At 37.0% G+C, this 25,103-nt stretch overlaps 1 protein-coding gene across 5 annotated transcripts in view; it reads left to right on the top strand.

The window, feature by feature from the left end:
• LOC306871958 (unconventional myosin-Ie-like) overlaps positions 1-25,103 on the top strand; it is a 45,752-nt gene that overhangs the window by 15,911 nt on the left and 4,738 nt on the right. For all 5 annotated transcript variants that reach the window (XM_079420245.1, XM_079420247.1, XM_079420244.1 and 2 more), the window contains exons 3-22: positions 870-959; positions 1,806-1,900; positions 5,702-5,789; positions 7,274-7,363; positions 8,007-8,138; positions 9,409-9,543; positions 9,702-9,834; positions 11,299-11,495; positions 11,582-11,662; positions 12,162-12,248; positions 12,428-12,514; positions 13,486-13,653; positions 14,508-14,593; positions 15,758-15,839; positions 16,027-16,133; positions 17,257-17,355; positions 17,980-18,124; positions 22,983-23,097; positions 24,321-24,490; positions 24,658-24,803. In XM_079420245.1, coding sequence (XP_079276371.1) covers positions 870-959; positions 1,806-1,900; positions 5,702-5,789; positions 7,274-7,363; positions 8,007-8,138; positions 9,409-9,543; positions 9,702-9,834; positions 11,299-11,495; positions 11,582-11,662; positions 12,162-12,248; positions 12,428-12,514; positions 13,486-13,653; positions 14,508-14,593; positions 15,758-15,839; positions 16,027-16,133; positions 17,257-17,355; positions 17,980-18,124; positions 22,983-23,097; positions 24,321-24,490; positions 24,658-24,803 — 2,333 coding nt within the window. The remainder of the gene's footprint in view (positions 1-869; positions 960-1,805; positions 1,901-5,701; positions 5,790-7,273; positions 7,364-8,006; positions 8,139-9,408; positions 9,544-9,701; positions 9,835-11,298; positions 11,496-11,581; positions 11,663-12,161; positions 12,249-12,427; positions 12,515-13,485; positions 13,654-14,507; positions 14,594-15,757; positions 15,840-16,026; positions 16,134-17,256; positions 17,356-17,979; positions 18,125-22,982; positions 23,098-24,320; positions 24,491-24,657; positions 24,804-25,103) is intronic.

The raw sequence follows: 25,103 nt of genomic DNA, 5'->3' as shown, positions 1-25,103 counted from the left end.
GGTTTATGGAGTCTTAGTAGAATCTGGCCATTTTGGTCCAGAATCAGTGCTGTGATTGTGGTCAGAAAATAGAAACAACACCAAAGTTTTCCAGTCAGCAGCATATGGAACTGAGGTCACAGAGCGAAAGGCTCAATACTTCCTTTATTTGCAGTGAGCAACTTACGGCAGGGCAGCCAAATAGCTCCAATCACTCACTGCCGTCTGTTGCCTTCCCAATGCATTCAGAGGAAAGTAACAGCATCTTAATAAGGCTCTGACCCAATAACCAAAATCTTCACTGCTGCCACATATAACTCTTCACTGATGTCACCAGTCCATTATTCACACTTGGGCCATTTTTCATCTACCGGTCCAGCCAAAGTTTTATGAATACCCTCTGAGTATTAACAACCACAATGAGTAAAATAGTCCATGAGGTTTTCCTCTATTGTGAATGCTAAACCTCTAAGTGTTTTCAGAAAGAGAGTTTTCAATTTAATAGATTCACAGAGAAAGATGCATTTTGTAAAGAATTTGTTAAAGGGACAGGACACCAACAAATGAAAATTCTCCATCATTTGTCACTCCAAAACTATATGGCTTTCTTTCTTCAGCAGAATGCAAAAGAAGACACTGATGAACATTTTCAACTGCTTTGTCCATTCAAATAACTTTGGACCCCATTGACTTCCATTTATATAGACAAAACAAAATGCATTTTCAAAGTATCGTCTTTTGTGTTTTACAGGAGAAAGTACATACAGGTTAGGACTAGGAGTGATATGATGGAGAGTAAACAGTTACAGAATTGTAATTCTGGGGGGAACTGTCTCTTTACTGCCACGTTTTCTTTCAGCAGTCTTTTGAGCCTTGACCTTTACCTGCAGACATACATTGGTCCTGTGCTCATCTCAGTAAACCCTTTCAAACAAATGCCCTACTTCGGGGAGAAAGAAATAGAGATGTACCAAGGCTCGGTAAGTGTTTTTGGTCAATCTATTTTAAGGTCCAATTCTCACTATTTACAATCCATTAGCTATGACTTTTGCCTCAAAAAACTCCTAATTTGCTGCTTATTAATAGTTAGTAAGGTAGTTGTTAAATTTAAGTATTGGGTAAGATTATGGATGTAGAATATGGTCATGCAAAAGATGTGTTTTATAAGTACTAATAAACAGCCAATATGTTAATAATCGGCGTGCTAAGCAACTAGGTAATAGTGGGAATTGGTCCCTATACTAAAGTGTTACCAAATTTTTTTTCATGGCTTTCTGAACAACACGACTCACATTTGGTTCCATAGGTTTAGTTTTCTTTGAGTGTTATGTAGCTTTAATTCACTACACACACTAATTAGGCTAATTTTTTTCTATACTCAGTGATCTGTATCAAAACTGTCCTCATAAAGTTCTTTATGTAGTTCAATACCTAGAGGTTTCTGTGAACAGTAATTGCTCTGGTAATGATTTTAATAGGAGTTTTTAAAGTGTGTAGGCGTGGTGCAAATGCTTTTAACAGCTGCATTCTTAGTCAGAAAAATAGCTGCGCAGACCTGCCTTAGCCATTAAAGCCACCTGGCTATACTGCCACAGAACAGCACGTCCAGGTCTATGTTCTTAACCACGCTTGGCCAGAGGTCTTGGCTCCTCATCAAGCTTCTAGCTTCTGTCGATAATCATTAGCTTGTGGAGGCTACAGCAAAGACTTTTGAATGTGTTTTGACTTATATGCTACACAGTAGCTTATTTATAAATGTAAGCACATGCCATCCTAAACATGAACTGTAATGTAAATTATGAAATGCATTTCTCCCTCTCTCTCAGGCTCAGTATGAGAACCCTCCTCATATCTACGCTCTAGCTGATAACATGTATAGAAACATGATGATCGATTGTGAGAACCAGTGTGTCATTATCAGGTGAGAGATCTTTCAAACTTTAACTCTGAACATATGTGATGTGAATATCAAATGTTCAGGTGTTTTCTCCAGTCTGTTTATGTGTGACGTAGGAAGGGTGTGACATAAAATTAGGTTTGGTATGACATCAATGCCGACGTTGTAATGGGAGAGTCATTGGGCTGTCAGAGTGAATAGGTCGTCATTACTGTTTTGCTTATACAGATAAGGGTGTACGGTTAAAATACTGTTGACTGGAGCATATTCAACAAGCCTGGCAACCTCAGCAGTGCCCTTTGAATGTGCATTTCTCTAATAATCTGTGAGCATAACATCCCTTTTGATGAAATAACAATAGAAAAAGCAATTTTATATTCTTTAGTCTTTATTTTGTGTATTATTTTCTCCAGAATGTATGAGACACAAAAGCATAAGAGCTTTTGTAACCTGCACTTCCTGCTTGAGCACAGGAAACGCACTTGTAAGGCCCTTAGAGGGACCATCTGCTACTGTAAATGGGAGGAAACTCCACTGAATGGTAATTTGTGATTGGTATAATATTGCGGGGGCTCTTCCTGTTGGAGACTGCAATCAAAGAGCTAAAGTCTGACTCACCTTAACCAAAACATGAGTTAATGAGTCAAGAAACAAGTTTCTTGATTGGAGGGCCATTAGGGAACGTTATGAGTTAATTTGAGTGCTAAGTGAACACTCTGGTTGGTTCTGTAGTACTTTTAATATTATCCTGTTTGTTTGAGCTGTACAACATGTCAACTTATGGCTCAACCAGTGGTGTATGTTTTGGGGCTAGAATATACTAGGAATTGACTTCATTTGTATGAACTTTGCCAAATGGCTCTTGCTTTTGGTGCTGCTAGTGGTGCAGTTTAAAAAAGGTTGGGAAATTTTGGGAAATTTAAGGTTGGGAAACCTTAGTTTAAGAAAACATTTCATTGAAAAAATCAAGTGCCAGAATTCACCCTGCAGCATTATGGCATATGGATAAACATGGTGAAGGAGGGGAAGTTGCAGAAAGGGAGATTTTCACTGCTGAGCCTGAGATCTTTCTTTTAGATCTCATAGTCACCTGTGGGCTGGAGGGTGACTGTAGTGCTTACTTCATAGTAAGTGACTTCAGTTTCAGCATTTTTCTCACCCGTTTGTTTGTATAGCAAGAAAGCCGCTTCCAGTTCAGTCAGACCACATAAAGAGACTGGAAGTAGAATTGTGATGACCCAGATTAGTAAACAAAACCTTCCATGAAATTGCTGCCCAGGCATCCTGTGGTCAAGCTGTATTTTGGTTAGGACAGGCACAGGTTTTTCTAAAAACTATTATGCATGAAGGACAGTTCCTTTTCACATGGCCAGCTACTTTTCTGAAGTTTGCTTTTTTTAAATGCCTCTTATTTAAAATAACTGTTTTCTATTTATTTATTTTTTTAATGCAATTTATTCCTGTGATGGCAAAGCTGAATTTTCAGCAGCCATTACTCCAGTCTTCAGTGTCACATGACTCCTCAGAAACCATTCTAATATGCTGATGCTTGGTGCTCAAGTAACATTTCTTATTATTTTCGATGTTGAAAACATTTGTGCTGCTTAATATTTTTTGTAAACCATGATGCATTTTTTTGGGATTCATCGATGAATATAAAGTTTAACTGACCATTTATATGAAATAGATTTTTTGTAACAATGTTGAAGTCACTTTTGATCAATTTAATGTTTCCTAAATCTTACTGACCCCAACCTTTAGTGTATATTGCCACAAGTGTAGGATTGTCTGGATGATTGTGATTTTCATTGTCTGTAGTGGCATAATGGTACAGAATTGTTTGGGGAAAACGGGAAGGAAGGATGTAGCACAATCTGTTGTATTAAATCAGAATCTCTTCCCAAAAAGAGGAAGCCATTTAATGAATGAATGAGACAATGTACAATAAGAGTGTGTTCCCAGAGCTTTCATCGCCTTTAGACGAGCAGGGACATTTCCTTTAAGGTGGAAAGCCTATAAACTCGCAAGACAAAGGAATGAGAACCACATGGCAGGCTTAAGCTCCTGTAAGAACTCTTGGAGCCAGCACGAGATGTTTTCTGCATGTATGGCGAGGCTCTCACGATAGGATGAAGTGAAATTAAAGGTGTATAGTAGCGCTGCTGTGTGAGGTAATGGACTTCTTACCGCTTACCCAAGCTTCCTTTAATGCGCCACAGCTGTGCCTTCTCAAAATGGCAAAACTGACATCGGTAATAGAAGAAATACAGAAAAATAAACCAGCTTCTTCTGTCATCATCCGCCAAACCACATACATCTTTGTTTATGGCCCTGCCAAAGGCAAATGGCAGGCGGCAAGATGCAAGTAGAGGGTAAAGCTTAAGCAAATGAAGAAAACGAAATAGAACTAGTGTTATGACAAAGGATTAATGAATGGTATTTTTATTTGGTTTAATTTGAGTATAAGCATTTAGAAAATTTTCCTGCCCTGTTGGCTGTATGTATGTGCACATAAACCGTACACTGCCATTCAAAAGTTGTTTTTAAACAAATGAATTTGATGATCTATTCATCACGTAATCCTGAATTACAATTTCCACAAAAATATTAAGCAGCACAGCTTTTAAATATTGATAATTAGAAATGTTTCTTGAGCTCCAAATCATTGGATCACTGAAGGCTTCAATGGCAGCTGAAAATTCTCCTTTGCTATCACAGGAATAAATTATATCTTAACATATATTAAAACAGAAGATTGTTATTTTAAATTGTAATAATATTTCACAATATTGCTGTTTTTACTGTATTCTTGATTAAGTAAATGCAGCCTTGATGAGCATCAACAATCACTGTTCAGACGGCATTACTATTACTGTCAACATTAACAAACATTTTGTTCTGTGTGCAATCTGATTCAAACTCAGGCCTTTCACTATGTAAATAAGCATGTGCTCCCATTAACGAGCAACATATTACAGACTATAGCTCACTATGGACAAATATAGAAACATATTTAGTTAAAGGAATTCCCCTCTCACCAGCACTATTATGCTTGATCTGTATTAATTGAGGATAAGAATCTACTAAACCCTCTCTGACCCTCTTAAAAGCTTGCAGAGCAGATTTTCGTGTTGTGCAGTGAGGCACACAGGGGGCTTTTTTGATTGTTAACACCCTCCTGTTCTTATTTTTATTGGAAAATTAGAGTCTGGGTTTTAATATGATCATAAAAATGTTGACTGGTGAAACAATCAATTCTGTTGGTATTATTTTGTAACAATCATTGTTGTCACTACTACACCCTATAAGCCTAACAAATGTTCAATAGCATTATATTATGCTTTTATTAGCATTCAAAAGTTTGGGATCAGCAAGATTTTCTCTTATTGTTTTCTCGTTCACCAAGGCTGCATTAATTTCTTTAAAAATTGAGTAAAAACAGTAATATTGTGAAAAATTTTACTTTAAATATTTGGTAACGCTTTAATTTAGGGACCAGTTCTCACTTTTTATTAGTTGCTTATTAGATGCATATTACTAGCATGCTGGCTGTTTATTAGCACATATAAAATTCTTATTCTTTGTTCTGCACCACATTTTAAATCCCTTAATCCTGCCACATCCCTACACCTGCCTTACTAACTATTAACAAGTAGCAAAGTAGGAGTTTATTGAGGCAAAAGTCATAGTTAATAGTTAATTAATAGTGAGAATTGGTCTTCAAACTAAAGTGACAACATTTTTTTTTTTTTAAAGTATCTGTGCCTTTATTTATTTATATAGGAATGAGCTTAACATTTGTCATCTTTTTTATGTTCTTCTCAGCGGTGAGAGTGGAGCAGGGAAGACAGTAGCAGCAAAGTACATCATGGGCTACATCTCCAAAGTTTCAGGTGGAGGTCCCAGAGTTCAGGTGGGTTGCACAGAACAAGAACAATTTGAAAACTCTTGTAACTTTCAGGATTAGTTAAGGTGCAATTAAATAGAAAAACAACATACGGTGGCTTCCTGTTCCTGATAAGTTTACCGAGATTGTTTCTGACAGTTAGTGTTAAATAGAATCCTGATCCATGTTGAAGTTTGCTTCATCTGACATTATTCCTCTTCCCCTCTTTCTTTCATCCCCTAAACCCCGCCAGCAGCCATCTGTCCCCCACAATCCCCTTCTGATCTGTCCTGTGTCCCCCTCTCAGCCCTTTCAGGAGCTATGTGAGTGAGCTCAGAGTCAGAGGATTTACACTTGTTGCTTGTATTAATCTGATTGAATTAACCGTTTGTTAATGCATATTAAAAAGATTCAATCATTCTGTTATGCTTATATTTAGCATAACAAGATTTTAAGTGAAAATTAACATGAATTTGACATGAATTCCTTTTGCTTTAATTTGTCTAATCTACCAGGTAAAATATCTAAACATGATTCAAAATCTATGGCTAATTACTTCATTTCATGAATGTTTTTAAGCCTTATTTTTGTTCATAATTAATCACACTGAATTAAATTCAAATTTCAGTCGCACAAATTCAGCGTGAACATTTTAGTCCCAGTTATTTAGGACAAAGAAAATGTCCATGTTGAAATGATTCCCTCTGCTCTATCTCATGATTTGATAGTGAACAGGCTGTTACATGTGTTTTGACGAGTATGTTTGATGACGCCAACAAAGTACAAAGTAGCGTATTGTGGTACAACAGAAAGTCTCTCTGCTCGGCCTGCTCTGCTGTGTCTATGCTTTGTCTGATCTCTCGAATGTCACAGTGCCTCATGATCATATGACCATCACTGCTGAATGGTACACGCTGATTTTTTTGGTGTCTTGCTCATCTGCCTCTTTTATTTTATTTTTATCTCTCTGTATATCAATTTTTTACTTGTGTGGTCCACACAGAAGTTGGTACCCTTTCTCTGTCCATATGCAAATGATCAATGTGTGTTTTTCCTGCTGTTGCAAATGCAAACAAGCCCTCAGCTCGAATTTGTTTACATCAGCAATGTGACTTTTAATTTCAGATTTCTTAAAAATATCTTTATGCAATTTTTACACTTTATATGTTTAACTTGAAGATGGGACGTGTAATGTCATAATCAGTGATGTTATCGGATATCCCAGAACTTCTGCATCTCTTGGCTGCTCAAAGTAGACGATGCTGTGCAAATTGTATGTGGAATGTGCACGCATACTGATATATGTGGGAGTGGGGAGTGAATTCAAGTCAGTTAGGCCACTTTTAGACATTGGGATGACCAATTTGACCTGAATTCACACTACAAGATGGGCGTTACCTACTGATCTCATTTCATCAGTTCCAGATCAGCATAAGTTCTGTACTTATAATCCTCCACAGTATGAAAAAGTCAACTTAATCTCTCTCTTTTTCCTGTTTATATCCACACAGCATGTCAAAGACATCATTCTGCAGTCCAACCCTCTTCTAGAGGCCTTCGGGAATGCTAAGACAGTGAGGAACAACAACTCCAGTCGATTTGTAAGCTTCGATCGTCCTCCCATATACAAATTTTATTGACGAAAACTATGAATTTAAGAGGAACACAGTTGCACTAGAACCAACAAAAACAGGGTGATCATCCAGTTCAAATACAAAAAGAAAGAAAAAAACAATGTTTTGCCACTGCAATAAGAACACTTCATAAACATGATGCTATCGTAAGGCTTTGGCCTAAACGTGGCAAGTACTGCCCTTAAAAATACTCACAGGCCAAAGCAGCCATTACAAAATACATTGTACACCACACTTACTTGCAGTTCTGCTTCGTTATGCCCAGACATGTCAGTCTTGTTTTCGTTCTCTTGGGCTTGGTGTAGTTTTATTGTAAGAAGAATGGCTTAGCAGTGGTACAAATGGATTGTGTAGTGGATGTAAAAGCATCTAGATGAATTCAGGGGTCTTACAGGGGCTGGTAATGTCGTTACAGGTTTAAGTCTTGACATGTCTGGTAACTGCGGACAGCTGCAGCACACAAAAAACGAACAGAGACACATAAATGATAGTGAAGAGTGTTTGTGTGTGTGTCAAAGCACCTATTTCCTCTTATTTTTAGTTCTGGGCATACACATCCACCTGCAGTACATCACGTCTGTGCCGTTTTAACATTCATCTTCTCTGACAGGGGAAATACTTTGAGATTCAGTTCAGTTCCGGCGGTGAGCCAGATGGTGGGAAGATCTCCAACTTCCTTTTGGAAAAATCACGTGTGGTGATGCGGAATCCTGGAGAAAGGAGCTTCCACATCTTCTACCAGGTGAGAATGAGGACACAAGGTTGGCTTCTTCTCTCAGAAGATGTCACTGTGACTGTCAGTAGCATAAGTGCAGCACGTTATGAGGAAAAATTGAATGAATAACCGCAGTAAAATTCAGGAAAGGGAAGATGGAGCCATTTGGCTCTGAAAAGCAGGTCACGTTGTTCTGAGTTTACCACTTGAGTTTTTTGGAAGAGGGAGAGTCTGTCTGACCTTCTTCTTAACGAGGCCTTCTCACCACTGTTTCTCCTTCACAAGTGTGGAGAGTTTGAGAGTTTTCCTATGGTTACATTTATTTAGGACTTTTAGTTTTTTGGTGTTTCTTCAACTGTGGACACTTTTGGCCCTGCAGACTTTTAGAAAATAAACACTCCTAAAACACTTTTCACACTCTCACTAGTTTGTTTCATTTGTCTGCTAATATCGTCCAGGAGAATTCTACCTTTTTTTTCCAGAAAGTCATAAATTCTCACCGCAATGTCATTTCCTCCACGTCTTAAATTTTGTATTATTTAATGGTGTTTTGTAGTGGGAATGACATTTGAAAACTTTTTGGAACATTTTTTGGCTTGCCAAGAATTATTTCAGAACTAGCATTTCATATATCCTAAATAGAGATAATAGAGAATTTTTTTTTTTAAACATTTTTAAAAGTCTCTTGCTCAATGATGCATTTATTTGATGAAAATGTCATCAGAAATAATTTTAATAAGCTGATTTGGTGCTCAAGTAGCATCTCTTATTTTTAGCAATGTTGAAAACAATTGTGCTGCTTAATATCTTTGTAGAAACCGTTATACGTTTTCACTATTCTCTAATGAAAAGAAAATCATTTATTTGACATTAAAAACATGAATAAACATAATGCATTCTTGCTGAATAATGCATCCTTTCTTTAAAGAAAAAGCTCTCTGCGTGTATGAATTGACAAAATTTAAACTTGATTGGAAATGGTGCTTAGTAACAGTAATGTGCTCAAAACTGATGTTTACATTGATTTACCTTTATTTTCTTTATATTTAATCTCATATTTCATCTCATGCTCTTCACTGACAGTGTGTTTTGCTTGCTGAACAAATACAATACTTTACAAAAAAAATGTATGGCAACAAGATTATTTATGGTAACAACGAGACCATTTTAATGTGACATTGTTATAACGCAAAAAATGTGAAAAACATTTATTTGTTTTAATAAAAATCAAACCTTTGGACAAAAGTGTTGAACTTGAAGAAGCCCACTTTTCTGAAAATATTACATCTTTTCTCAGCTAATAGAGGGAGCCAGTGGAGACCAGAAAAGTAGTCTGGGTATCACCAACCTGGATTACTACACTTACCTCAACCAGTCAGGTTCCTACAAGGTTGAAGATATTAACGACAAGCACGACTTCCAGGAAACCTTGGTAAGTATGGTTTAGACAGCTTGGTATTTGAGTCAGACTGCTGTCCTGGGAGTCTTATGTAGCTGTGAAAAATTTGCCTGTTCAAATATGACAACTATTTTCTATATTTGCAGACACTGTTGTTGTAACTTCCCTCTCCTCTCTCTGTCTGACCCCAGCATGCCATGGATGTGATTGGTATCTCAGGGATGGACCGCACCCTGGTGCTGCAGATTGTGGCAGGAATTCTTCACCTTGGGAACATCACCTTCAGGGAAGCAGGGAACTATGCTGCTGTAGAAAATGACGAGTGTATGTACATAGACTCAGTCCCCCATTTTGGTGTCCTTGTTTAAACTGTGTGCTGTGGATTATTTCATTGCATTAACTCATGCTAAACTGTCTTGCCACACCAAATTACCCTCAGAAAATAGAGCTCTGTTTATGTGCCTGGTATCTGCATATTACATCACACCCTAAAATTGTACAGTTAAACTCTGAACTTCCAGCCCACCCCTCTATTTCCTTGCTCTCTCTCTCTCTCTCCTTCCCGCCAAGTGTCTTAAAACTCTCAGGTGGAGCAGTGCACTTGAATGACAGAGGCTGTTTGCTGTGGCATAAAGCCATGCTGTGCTGGGAGCAGACGAAGCTAATCTGTGCCTTTCCTGTTCTGCCCCTTCCCAGCCCCCTAACCCCTAGTGTTGGCTTGGCAATCTAAAATCCACACGCGGCACAACTGCTCAGCCGCCTGCTAATGACAAAACTGTCTGCAAAGAGCTCATGCATCCTGGGAAATAAATTCTATAGATAACATCTTCCACTGCGAATCCATATATTTTATAGAATTCTTTGATTCACACCATGTAAGGGTGTTTTTGAGAGCCATGGCCACTCCCAGATCTTTTTATAGTTGCATTGTTTTGGGAGAGCAGTTAGTGTGCTCTGTTCTACCACACCCAAACATCTGAATAATGAGCCATGCTTAAGCAGTATGACGGACTGCATCACTATCAGGACTGAATGAGGGCAGTTTCCTTTTGAAGGTGGTGAGTCAGTGAAGAGGCGGGGTTCATCAGTAATGGAGTGAGGCGCAGTATTGCCAGTAACTCGTGTCTCACCCGTGCCTCTCCTCAAAGGAGATCTATTGTTGTGACTACACTAAAAAAAAATGCACATGTGTCATATGTATAATGTACCACTGTTTTCTTAAATTTGTTCAGTTATATTATGTTATACGTTATGTTATACGTTATGTTATTTTAAGTATTTTTTTAAGACATTAATACTTTTATGCATTAAATTGATTCAAGGGACAGAAAAGACATTTATAAAGTTCCAAAGATTTATATTTCCAATAAATGCAATTTTTTTAAACTTTTTTTATCAAAAAACATTTATCACAGTTTGACAAAAACAATTAAGCACCACAAATTTGAGCATCAAATCAGCTTATTAGAATGATTTCTGAAGGATCTTGTGACACTGAAGACAGAAGTAATGATGCTGAAAATGTAGCTTTGCATCACACGAATTAATTGAACTTAAAATATATAAAATTTGAAAACAGTTTTTATAAATTGCAATAATATTTCACAGTATAACTGATTTTAATTAAATAAATGCATCTTTGGTGAGCAAAAAACATTGAAAAAAATCTTACCTATCCCCAAACATTTAAACATTTGCTATAAATGACACATTTAGATACACTTGTGTATGGCAGTGTGTGCAATTATCATTCCGACTCTACCAAACTGTTCTCTCTCCCACTCTTAGTTTTAGCATTTCCGGCCTTCCTGTTGGGAATCGATCAGCATCGTCTTAAAGAAAAACTCACCAGCCGTAAGATGGATGGCAAATGGGGTGGCAAGTCAGAGTCCATAGACGTAACACTGAATGTGGAACAGGCGTGTTTCACTCGTGACGCTCTCTCCAAAGCCCTGCACGCTCGTGTTTTTGACTACCTGGTGGAGGTACAAGTCATATACACCTATTTATCCCTCATAAAAACAGATGCTAGAGAAGAAATAAGCACTATATGGGTTCCTATTTTTTTTAGTCAATCAATAAAGCCATGGTTAAGGACCATCAGGAGCTGAACATTGGAGTATTGGATATTTATGGCTTTGAGATTTTTCAGGTGAGTATTTAATTTATTCGTCACTAATGGAATGATTGTTTTCACAGCAGTTAACAAGATGTGTAGCTATCCAGTCTACCTAATGAGATAAGATGATTGATTTTTAATTGCCTAGATTGATTCTCCTCTGCTTTTGTAAACCGATAACATATTAATGAGCTTGACTAATCTGATAATCTCTTGGTTTGGCATCTGGTATTGAGACCTTTAAGATAACTGCCTGTGTTGTCTTTATAAGAAGGATAAAGCTGGATAAAGCTCTGAAAACAGCTTTCAGCCCTTTTAATTTGATGTTACTACCACTGAGATGCTGAATTCTTGAGCAACAACTGTGTATTTTTAATTAATAGCATTTTATTAACAACTGAATCATTGTTTGTCATGTTCACACCATCACCGAAGCTGATTGGCAACTTATTTGTTTCCTTTGTCACCACTACTGGTATTATTTTTGGTTCATAGTGACAGTATCTCTTTTCTGTTTTCACTTGCCTTTTAGAAAAATGGATTTGAACAGTTCTGTATCAACTTTGTGAATGAAAAACTGCAGCAAATTTTCATTGAGCTGACTCTGAAAGCTGAGCAGGTAACACTTCATTTCTCCCCTGTGCTTTTTGGTTTTGCTGTGATTTGGATTTGTGCATTCAATCAGTAAAAGTCCCACCTTTCCCTTAACCTAGTTTTAGCGGTACAGGAAGTACTATATGCTTCTGCTCCACCCTAGTAGGGGATCATTTTCATCATTTGTTCTTTTCCTCTCTTCAGGAGGAGTATGTACAGGAAGGAATCCGATGGACTCCCATAGAGTACTTCAACAATAAGATCGTCTGTGACCTCATTGAGAGTAAAGTAGTAAGTTTCACTAACTGTGCAAATCAAACATCCATCTGTTTGAAAAGTTGGATATGATCTGTCATTGCCTAGTGTGGTAAATCAATAAAACTAACATTAGTGAACTAAGAAGTTCAGATCCATATCCACAAAAGCCTCCTTTCTCTTCCCATGACTGTTTGTTTAATGGGCTCAAAATGCTTGATAAGCCTCCAAATTCAATTTGCTTCACTCACAGAGAGACACACAGAGCCATGAAATTCACAACAAGGTAGAACCTTAACCATCTATGTCGGTGTGACAGCGTGTGAGAAAGTGCTTCTCTGTGTCACTGCTAAAAGCTAATTGTTGTATGTGAGAAATTTACAAGCTGTTTTCCTTTCGTTGGACTCTGTGAATAAAGAGAGACGTCTAAATTTTCTGACAATACAGACAGCTGTGTGTTATCAGACGGTGTGTTTTCATTCAGGTTAATGAATGGATATTCATTTCCTGAGTTTTGATTAGACTTGTAAGGCTGTGAATGTGGGCTAAAACGGTTTCAGACGTTTTATACATACATGTTTTATATTGTTTAATATACTATAATATGTGGGTAAAATACTTAAAAGTAGATGACCTGTAATGCAACATGTAATACCTTATTTAAATAAACTATACTACTACTACATAAGTGCGTAATATTATTACTACTACTACTACAAAATATTTTATTTTTATGCCAACTTTCATACAGATCAAAATGCTTCACAGGTCAGAATATGAAACATTTTAAAATAGAATGAAAGAATAAATAAAGAAATCAATAAAGTGAATAAATAAATGAATAAGGTGGGTACAAACAGTAACAATCAAACAAGAGCCAAAATAAAACTCTAACCAAAAAAATGAAAAATAAAATAATAATAATTCAATACAATTATTAAGGAGCCTAATAGGAATGCATTTTACAATATGAATGAATCTCACTTTCATTTTGTGTTCTTTCCCAGAATCCTCCAGGCATCATGAGTATACTGGATGATGTGTGTGCTACTATGCATGCGAAGGTTGAGGGTGCAGATCAAACGATGCTGCAGAAGCTCCGAATGCAGATCAACAGTCATGAGCACTTTAACAGTTGGAACCAGGGCTTCATTATTCACCATTACGCTGGCAAGGTATTTACGCTGGCAAGGCATCTTTTTACCCACCTCCCCGCACTGCAGTGTTGTTAAATCATTTTCTTTATCTTTTTTCCCAGTGCTTCTTAATTCCATTAAGAATCACTGGAGCACTTAGTGTCTTTCCTTCCATCTCTCTCTCAGTCTCTCGTTTGCACTTTGTTGCCTTGAGGTAGTTCAGTATGTGTGGTACCATCCACATACCCCATGTTCAATGAGGCGTGCTCTGAGGGGAGGCAGGGGGAGCACGTCCACATCCTGCACCATTAGATTTAAAATAAGCATGTTCTACAGACAAAGGAAAACCATTGATTAAAAAAAAAAACGATATCTGTGTCTTCTAGCATTAACTGCAAATACATAAGTAAATAAATAAATAAAAAAGGGTGAAAACAATAAAAAGCAAAAAGAGCCTAAATAAAACCCTAACCAAAACATTCTACAAAATGCGAGAGAAAATTAAAAGGAAATAATATTAATAGTAATCAATAAAATTACAATGGTCAAGATTTTGTCTCCCAAATTATTTGTAAAAAATATGAATGCATTTGTGGGATACATATTTTGAAATTATACAAGTGTAAAGTATAAATAATTATAATAAAAGCAAAATTACATATCCTAGAATATTTATTTATTTATTTAGTCAGTTATTTATGAGGGTTAAATACTCTCTACTTTCCCACTTGTATATACAGAGACTGGAAGTACATAAATGTAAGTAATCGGTTGGTTGAGTTGACATTGATCTGAGCATCTATTGGCTCAACTGTGGTTCAAAGAATGACTTGTGTTTCTAACCCTGCCCAGAACACTCTACTGTTTAACTGATCTGTTACGTGTCACTCCAGGTGTCTTATGATGCAGAGGGTTTCTGTGAGAGGAATAGGGATGTGCTGTTCACTGACCTGATCGAGCTGATGCAGAGCAGTGAAATGTAAGTGTCACTCCTCCATCCTAAAAATCAGCCAGTCTGTGATCTCATCCTACAGCTGCTTGTAACAGACTCTCAGAGTGCTTGAAGATCTTAATATATGTAAATCATGGATATAATCAGGCCAGCTGAAGGGTCCACAATAGAAGTGTGCTGGAGATTATCATTGTTTCTGAGTCCAAAAGGCCCCTCTGTCTCTCAAAGGAGCGTGCCTGTCGCTCTTATGTGCTCCTGGGCCTCTTTTGGGCCCCAATAGCCATCTGTGCAAGCCGTCTCCTCCCGCAACCCTTTGTGAAGCCTTCTGGGGGTCCGCTTTGATACTGCATTCAGATACGTGGTGTCATGCGTATATATCTGCACCACACACACACACACACACACAGAGTTCGCAGGAGAACTACCTTTTCACCTGCCAGCAGGTCCTATACACAGAACAGAAGAAAGAGGAATCTTGAATTCAGTGATGATTCGAAGCAGGGCTTCCTGGCTATCTGCACAGATCTATCCCTGCATCTCCACTCCCGGACCATTAACCCTATAAAGAGGTTTAATAATAACATGGATGTTTATGTGAAATGTGAAAGTTTTTGTCTAAGATGACAAACCTTTAACATAAAGTATAAGCTTGATTTCTGCATTTACAGTAAACCTGTAATGTGTTACAGATACTGCAGAGAGGACTTAACTTATTGTTTGAGCCACGAACATTCCTTTAATGTTCCAACCACCTTAATAAGAGTTTTTTTTGTTTGTTTTGTTTGTTATATAACCATCTGGCATTTAGTAAAAAATTTGCGATTCAGAGCACACTTGAGCTAAACAAGGTCCACATACAATGAGATTTTATGAATATTTAAATACTGCACAGATACTACAAGGAAACCAATAATATATATTAGCAATAGCAAAATATTTATTGCTGTATGCTGAATCTTAGTAAAATCTAGTGAGGCAAATGGATAGTGAGCAAAACAGATAAAAAACCACAGGTATTCAGACTGTCCCAGTGATGATGATCTCCAAAACAATGTGCACTGTGGCTCGAAGGAATTCAAGTGACCCTGGTCTGCAGCGGAGACACATGATTCAAAACATTCCTGTCTGTTAAACTCTTCTCTCTTTCTGCCAACCCCAAATCATTCCTTTCTGGTTTGATTGTTTTATTAGACCTTTCATCCGTGCCCTGTTCCCAGAAAACCTCAATGCTGAGAAAAAAGGCAGACCCACTACTGTAGGGAGTAAAATCAAGGTGAGTTGAGGTTGCAGGTTCTTTGCAGGTCTCTAAACCTTTGAGGTTCTATCTATTTCTACTCATACTACACTGATAACCACTTTTTCACATATTACGGTTGTCTGGCTATCTATGGAGATTGTATGTGTGTAACTCTGTAAGGTGTTTTAGCTCTTTCACATCCTCTTTTTCTTTGTAATGATAGAAACAAGCCAACGATCTGGTGAGCACCCTGATGAAGTGTACACCTCACTACATCCGCTGTATCAAACCCAATGAGACCAAGAAACCTAAAGACTGGGAGGAGAGCAGGTGAGAGTCCATGGACATGGCAAAGTTTAAGGGAGGGAAGGGAAGGGAAGTGGTGTGGCCAAGTATACAGTAGGATACAAGTATACAAAGCATACTTGGAATTTGTGCTCTGCATTTAACCCATCCAAGTGTACACACAGTAGTGAACACACACCCGGAGCAGTGGGCAGCCAATGCTGCGGCGCCCAGGGAACAGTTGGGGGTTTGGTGCCTTGCTCAAGGGTCTCACCTCAGTCGTGGTATTGAGGGTGGAGAGAGTGTTGGTTATTCACTCCCCCACCTACAATCCCTGCCGGACCTGAGACTCATTCTTACTTCCTGAACACTATTAATGGGGATATTGAATTAGCATTATTACAGTAATACATTTTGTGAAAGTGGCCATTATTAATGTTAAAGCAACAACAAAAAAATCAATGCTTTGCGAGCAAAGCATCCTTAAGTTTTAACATTTCTGCAAAAATCTCAGAGAAAGAAAAATCTAACCATTACTCTAGTCTCCAGTGTCACATGATCCTTCAAAAATCATTCAAGTATGCTGAAGTGGTGCTGAAGAATCATTTATAGTTCTTAAAACAGTTTAGGCCTACTGCTTAACATTTTTGTGAAAACTTTTTGATGAATAGAAATTTCAAAAGAACCGCAATTATTTGAGAAAATAGAATACTTTTGCAACATTGTTAATGTATTCACTGTTTTTGATCAATTTAATGTATCCTTGAAGTATTAATTTATTTCAAAAAATGCTAAAATACTACATTTTTGAAGGGTAGTGTAAATCAAAATGGAAAACTAGAAGGAAAACTAAAATGAAATGTTCTTATCCGGTGCATGTATTGTTTAGACTCTAATGGTCTTCCTGTTATGAGGGTTTGTGAGCATAGTTCATGTTAGGCAGTATAATTAACACTCAATTTCATTCTCAGGATGTGTGTCCAAAAGATTTGCATTTATTTAGTCATTTATTTTGGAAAGACTGATGGGGAAACTACCAGAAATGCCTTATTTGTTTATAAAATTGAGAAGAATTTCTGTAAAGGGGCTTTCTGAGTTGTTGCTGTAAATATTAACCTTCCTTCCTTCCTTCCTTCATCGCTTCCTTTCAATCTGTGTCTCTCTATAGAGTGAAGCACCAGGTGGAGTATCTGGGTCTGAAGGAGAATATAAGAGTAAGGCGTGCCGGCTATGCCTACAGAAGAATCTTCCGCAAGTTTTTGAACAGGCAAGTTTTTGACAGTTTCAAATTCATCCTCAAAGCCTGATAGGAAGCTCTTCATAGAACAACATGGACTGAGAGCATATGGTCACATCTGGCGTTACAGTTTCATCATCCAGTGAGAAGACACCACATTTTCACAAGAAACAGCTTCAGAAAGATAAGGAAGAGAGAAGAGAAGATCTTAGAGTTGCAAGTGTATGTTATGGCACATGTTGATGAATTTGGGTTCATCTTTTGTTGTGGGCCAATAGTTGGGCAGTTTTCTTTGTGCGTTCTTCATCTCAATGTGCGGCAAACAGACGTCATTGTGTTAGTTCAAGTATGTAATTCTTCCATTATGACACCAATTACTTTGCATGCTTCATTGGGTTATTAACTTTTTACATAAAAGTAAAAACTGAATCATCCTTTGGTGTGTTAATATTAAACATCTTATTGGTTTTAGTGTTACTTTTTTACTCCACCCTGCCAGTGTTTGTCTTGCGCACACACACTTCATACAGTTTATTTACACAGGACTCCACTTCAGAAGACTTTCAACTAAGCATTTTGTACTGTTGCATGAATGAAAAATGCATACTTTACTCAAATATATGATTTCATTCTCCAAATGATGATCTCTCTCAGGTATGCCATTTTGACGAAGGAGTCATGGCCGACGTGGCGCGGGGATGAGAAGCAGGGTGTGCTGCATCTCCTGCGCTCTGTAAACATGGACCAAGACCAGTATCAGCTCGGACATACCAAAATCTTCATCAAAGCTCCCGAGTCGGTAAGACCTGACAAGGTTGGACAAGTTCAATTTAAACCTTTCAGCAACAAAATACCAGGTCTTAATAAATATAAATTTATCTTAACAAATAGTAGCACTTTGAAGAGTCAGAATTGCACGTTTTGTTCCTCAGTCAATCATCTTTTCACTATAAGACTTCACATGACAGAATTTACCAAGTGTTAGAATAGGAACCTTCTGCGCACTTGTTTGCATTCCAGCTCTCCCATATTCACATATACATATGAATGAAAGTGAATGGAACACAGTCTAATGTGACCATACCTTAGGCTTGACAGTCAGAAAGTGTCCACATACTTTTTGTCTTATTATTGAACAGTTTAACTAAAGTTTTATCATTTAAAACCAAACCTATTTTTTCTTAATGTTTCACTTGAAAACTGTGCTTGTGCCATTTAGTTTTTTTTAAATACACTACTGTTCAAAATTTTGGGGTTTGCAAAAGCAAACCCTAGCTGCATTTATTTGGTCGAAAATACAGTAAAACAGTAATATTGTGAAATATTAAAATTAACAGTAACTGTTTTCTATTTTAATACATTTTAAAATGTACTTTATTTTCATGCTTCAGTCTTCTGTAAACTAGAATGATTAGAAATATTTATTTCAGAAATTTTTGTGGAAACCATGATTTGATGAATAGAAAGTTCAAAAGAAAAGCATTTATTTGAGAGAGAAATCTTTTGTTACATTATAAATGCCTTTTACTGTCACTTTTGATCAATTTAATTTGTCCTCGCTAAATAAAAATATTATTCTCTTTTAAAAAGTCTTACTGACTCCAAACAGTAGTGTAAATGCCACTTTTTTTATATTTTGTTTACACAGTCAAGCTGATACTTTTTCAAATTTATCAGTGCTCATATACTTTCAGACTGCTCTACAAAATTCACTCAGATACATTTTTAAAAAACATATATTAGCAACAAGATACACCAGCAACAGCATGTAGAGCATTGCTTCTTGCTTTGGTCTAGATTTAACATTTCAGTTGTGCTGTAATGGCAGGAGAGTGGTGAAGTCTAAAAGTCAGCCTTTGTCTCGCAGACATCAGCTCAGCTCATAGTGGTGATGAATAGTGGGCAAGAAGTCAGCAAGAAAGGAGGAGGGACACTGGGCTGGTCCCACGTCAGCACTGTTAGGTCAACATTACTCTGGATCTGATACACAACTGCAGTGCTGTGGTAAAGCTGCTTCTGTTATGTCCAAGACAGCTTTGCTTTTTCCACTGCGCTTTTTTTTTTTGGATTGCTTATGAAAGCACTGCTTGTGGATGTGTTGTGATCTCACTGTTGACATTTAGATGTACACACATATACATACACCCACAGAATAAGGCTCTGTGGCTCTGCATGAATGCAGCAGATTATCCAGAGATGTGTGACTTTGGCATATAGGTGTTAAAACATGGGCTTTTCTATGTGTGTGTGTGATATTAAATATGGGAGAGCCCAGATTTCAGCTGCCCAGCCTCTCAAAACAATACTCCTTCAGAGATAAGGTGCTGACACTTTATTAGTTCATGACTACAAGAATTTCTTTAGTGAGAGAGAAAGAGAGGCAGAGAGAGAGAGAGAGCATGTAGTAGTCGCTTTACCAAAATGAACTCTTTGATCCTTCTGAGAGCTGATGAAGTCTTACAGTGTTTTCATGAGACATCCTAAGTCTTATAGGATGAATCTCACCAACACTGTCAAAAAATGTCTAGGCCAGATTTTAGCACAGAATCACAAGAGGAAAAAAACTAATTATTTGCATTGTGGTCCTTATTTTGATGTAAATTACTTCATACACTACTGTTCAAAGGTTTTGGGGTCGGCAAGATTTTTTTTTTTTAAATGCTTAAAAAAAAAAAAAAAGGTGCTTATCCTCACCCACACTTTATTTGATCAAAATGTTGTTTTAAATAAATCTGTAGTAAATCTGTAATATTGTGATAATGATAATAATAAGTACTATAGTATTAATCACAATATAGCTATTTTTATTTTATCTTTGATATTAAAAATAAGAACAAAGATGCAAATAAACAGTAGCCTAGTTTAATCAAGAGCAGTCTTTTCTTTTAATATATGATTAACACTGAGACAGATTTATATTAAGACCTACTGTAATGCATGGATCAAATATAATGTTACACATCAGATTTTCCCCCAACCATTAACTAAAAGTTCATGAAAGACATAACAGATTATGATTGTGTGAATCTCGCTAAGACATATTTTGCAATAATGTACTTTACAAGGGAGATCGCGCGCTCGCGAAAAAAGGCACACACTTTGCAAATGTCAGTCAGCGCGATCGTTTTGTTTTCATCTGCATGGGTTTAAAAATCATATTTGACTGGTTTGGACTCATGTCATCGAGAATTCGATATGAATATTCACAAAGCTGGAATGCTGCACTTTGCAACAATAGACCTACAACTGGTGGTGAGAAGCAGCAGCAGTCGTCCAGAAACAAGCAGAGAAAAGGGTACTCCTCTCAGAAAACGTACAAATAAAGATCATTTTAGATAATAATAATTGCTTTTGAAGCATTGGGATCACTAGAAGAGGGCTTAATGAATTCGACCAAAACTTACATTTTTCACTTCTTTTGCCTGTAGCTCAAAATTAGCCTGTGCGACTATATATATATATACACATACAGTGGTGTGAAAAAGTGTTGGCCCCCTTCCTGATTTTTTTTTTATTTTTTTGCATGTTTGTCACACTTTAATGTTTCAGATCATCAAACACATTTAAATATTAATCAAAGATAACGCAAGTCAACACAACATGCAGGGGGTTTTTTTTATGAAGGGAAGTGGCCTGCATGGCAGAGTTCCAAGATGAAAACCGCTGCTGAGCAAAAAGAACATAAAGGCTCCTCTCAGTTTTGCCAGAAAACATCTTGATGATCCCCAAGACTTTTGGGAAAATACTCTGTGGACTGACGAGACAAAAGTTTAACTTTTTGGAAGGTGTGTGTCCCATTACATCTGGCGTAAAAGTAACACAGCGTTTCAGAAAAAGAACATCATACCAACAGTAAAATATGGTGGTAGTGTGATGGTCTGGGGCTGTTTTGCTGCTTCAGGACCTGGAAGACTTGCTGTGATAAATGGAACCATGAATTCTACCAAAAAATCCTGAAGGACAATGTCCGGCCATCTGTTTGTGACCTCAAGCTGAAGCAAACTTGGGTTCTGCAGCAGGACAATGATCCAAAACACACCAGCAAATCCACCTCTGAATGGTTGAAGAAAAACAAAATGAAGACTTTGGAGTGGCCTAGTCAAAGTCCTGACCTGAATCCTATTGAGATGCTGTGGCATGATCTTAAAAAGGCGGTTCATGCTCGAAAACCCTCCAATGTGGCTGAATTACAACAATTCTGCCAAGATGAGTGGGCCAAAATTCCTTCACAGCACTGTAACAGACTCATTGCAAATTATCACAAACGCTTGATTGCAGTTGTTTCTGCTAAGGGTGGCCCACCTAGTTATTACGTTTAGGGGGCAAGCACTTTTTCACACAGGGCCATGTGGGTTTGGATTTTGTTTTCCTTTCATAATAAAAAACTTCATTCAAAAACTGCATGTTGTGTTTACTTGTGTTATCTTTGATTAATATTTAAATTAGTTTGATGATCTGAAACATTAAAGTGTGACAAACATGCAAAAAAATAAAAAAACACACCACTGTATATATATATATTAGTTATATTATCACTGTTAAACATAGCTGTTTTATATTTTAATATATTTTAAAATATAATTTATTCCTGATGACAAAACTTATTTTTAACAATTGAAAACATTTGGGCTACTTATGGTTTTTGTGGAAACCATGATAATTTTTCTCAGGATTCTTTGATGAACAGTTTTAAAAAACAGCATTTATTTGAAATGGGCATCTTTTGTAACACTATAAATGTACAAAATTCACTTTTGATCAATTTAATGCATTATTACTAAATATAAGTATTAATTTTCTCAAAATACACTGACCTCAAACCTTTGAACGGTATGTACATGCTGGGCAGATTATTGTAAGTAGGGAAGCACAATATATTTGAGCATATAAAATGACTTATTTTAGTGTTTTATTTTTCATTTATTTGAACAAAATGGTGTAATTAGTATAAATGTGTTCTTTATCAGTTATTTGCCATAACATTAGACTGTTTATCAATGGGTGGTTTGTGGATGTGTGTTAGTTTGTGTGTGGGGTGGGAGACAAAGAAGGATTTCATTGTCTTGGCTCATAATTTCTCATCCTGTGCCAGCTGTGTGTGTGTGTGTGTGTGTGTGTGTGTGTGTGTGTGTGTGTGTGTGTGTGTGTGTGTGTGTGTGTGTGTGTGTGTGTGTCTGAAATAGAGAGAGAGTCAGTGCCAGGTCTTTGTGATAATGATGGGATCTGATGTTTAGTCTACAGCGCAGCAGAGCTGTGACAGTGTGTTCTGAGGACATACAGGAAGCACAATGGAGCTGCACAGTGCTCAAAGCATTATGGGATGACCACAGGACACTTTGAACAGCTGCTTACTGACAAAGAGAAATATTAAAACTCAAATCAAAAGAGAAGAAACTGCTGTATTACGAGGACAGACCGAACCCACTATGTGTCATAATGGGACTGTTTAATACCGCTCCGATGAAGAGTGACCTTTAGTGTAATGGACAGGGTTATATAGCTCTATTCACTATTGTTATGAGAGCTATTAGATGTTAAGTCAAAAACAGTCTGAATTCAGCACACAATTCATTTGGCTGATTCAAACTGATACCTGATGAATTTGTGAGCCCTTTTATTGATTCTTTTAAACAAGCTGCATTATATTCTGTTCACAGCTCTTCCTGCTGGAGGAGACAAGAGAGCGCAAATTTGATGGTTATGCCAGAACCATTCAGACGGCCTGGAGGAAATATTGTGCACGCAAGAAATATGTTCAAATGAGAGAGGAGGGTGAGTTCAACGTACAGATGATTTGAGTGAGGTTAAGATTTTACATACAAGCACCAGCATACAAAAACAAACACATTATGAGATGGTAGAATATGGTAGAATGTGTGGCAGTTAAAAGAGGAATTCACTGGTTTTCCCCAGTATGTCTTTGGAGTCTGACCTCAACTGCTGCTTTCCGCTGAATTATTGTCATCATATTTAAAAGTAATAATAGACACACAAAAGACAAAAATACTCCCACCTTGTTTGGGTGATCATGTTTGGGTGGTTATTCAGCTATGTGCCCTTTTGGCCCAGTTTTAGAATAAAAATGAATGAATAAATATATGAATACATTTCTTGAGCATCAAATTGTGAAGGATCATGTAACATTGAAGACTGGAATAATGGAATTTTTTTCATTTTAAAATATATTAAAATGGAAAATATTTATTTTAAATTGTAGTTGTATTTCTCAATGTTACTGTTTTTACTGTATTTTTGATTAAATAAATGCAGCCTTGGTGAGACGTTTTTCAAAAATGTGAAACAATTCTTACCAACTCCAAACTATTGAACAGAAGTGTACATGAAACCTAGCATGTCTTTTTATTTCCCAGAACCATATTTTTTTCCTGTAACAATGTAATTTACCTCAGATTGGAAATTTGATACAAATTACATTCTTTAGACATTTTGCAATAAAATGATTTATTCTGTTAATTTTACAGCTTTTATATTTTATTTAAAATATTTTTAATAATTTTAATAACATTATTTTTAATAATGTTAATCTGTATTTTTATTTTTAATCAAAAGCCCTACTAGGGACAAGTGTCGTAAATCAGCTTCAGCTAAAAACACTGATGCATACATCAGATGACCGTTTAAGTTTATCTATGTTTTTTGTATCCGTCCCTATTTAAATAATATATATATATATAACATCACATTTAATTTTATATAACACACATTTTATTTTATATAACATCATTACAATTATTTATTTTATTATATTACACAGTTCTTGTATCAAAATCACAGCTTGATTGGAAATTGGATGCTCAAAAAATTCGATTTAGAAATTACATTTACTTATATTTTTTCTTGTTTTCGCACATCACGTCTGGATTTATTTTTCAGGCATGCTCTTCTGAGGTCTCATTTTTTTGTATGTGGCAGGTCATGGCATTAGAACTAAAGCTTTGAAAATAACACTGAACACTGATTTTATCCTCTTCCAGCCTCTGATCTGCTGCTGAACAGGAAGGAGAGAAGAAGGCACAGCTTGAACAGGAACTTTGTGGGTGATTACATAGGCATGGATGACCGGCCCGAGCTCAGGCAGTTTGTGGGCAAAAGGGAGAAGATCGATTTTGCAGACAAAGTCAACAAATTTGACAGGCGGTTTAAGGTGAGGTTACCAAAATTAGCACACAGCTGTGCCCGGTACATCTTCTATGGCTCAGTGACCAAGATTCCGTCTTTGACTTCTTAGCAAGCAGGTCAAATTTCGCCTAGATGACATGCAACCTTTATAGGTATGTATGAGTGTCTAAAACTGTGTTTTTATGTGTTCAGAGCATTAAGAGAGACCTGATCCTCACCCCTAAATCGGTCTACCTGATTGGAAGAGAAAAGGTGAAGCAGGGGCCAGAGAAAGGGATTGTGAAAGAGGTGCTGAAGCGCAAAATTGACGTAGAGAAGATAATGGCTGTTTCTCTAAGGTACGTCAGCGCACAAGCTTAGTCAGTTCATTTAACTCAATGGCAAGCTACAACAAAACTTAGCACTTGAGGTGTGAAAGCATACACTTTTTAAATAATTTAAATAGGAACTGTAAAAACTGAGCCACAAGGAGGCTGGAACTTCCCTCCCATATGTAAAGCAGAGCCTGTATGCAGCCCCAAAATGCCTTGCATAACCATCTGTAGAATTATAGGCATAGAGACATCAAAGGTCCAGTCTGGTTGTTAGAGCCGTTGTCTGCCCTGTGTTACTTAATACAAGCTTCGGTCTCTTAAAAA

The sequence above is a fragment of the Barbus barbus genome, assembly GCF_936440315.1.
Source record: "Barbus barbus genome assembly, chromosome: 1".
In the NCBI taxonomy this organism is placed as follows: Eukaryota; Metazoa; Chordata; class Actinopteri; order Cypriniformes; family Cyprinidae; genus Barbus; species Barbus barbus.
Note: the sequence above shows the minus strand (reverse complement) of the source record. Positions and strands in the feature narration are given on the sequence as shown.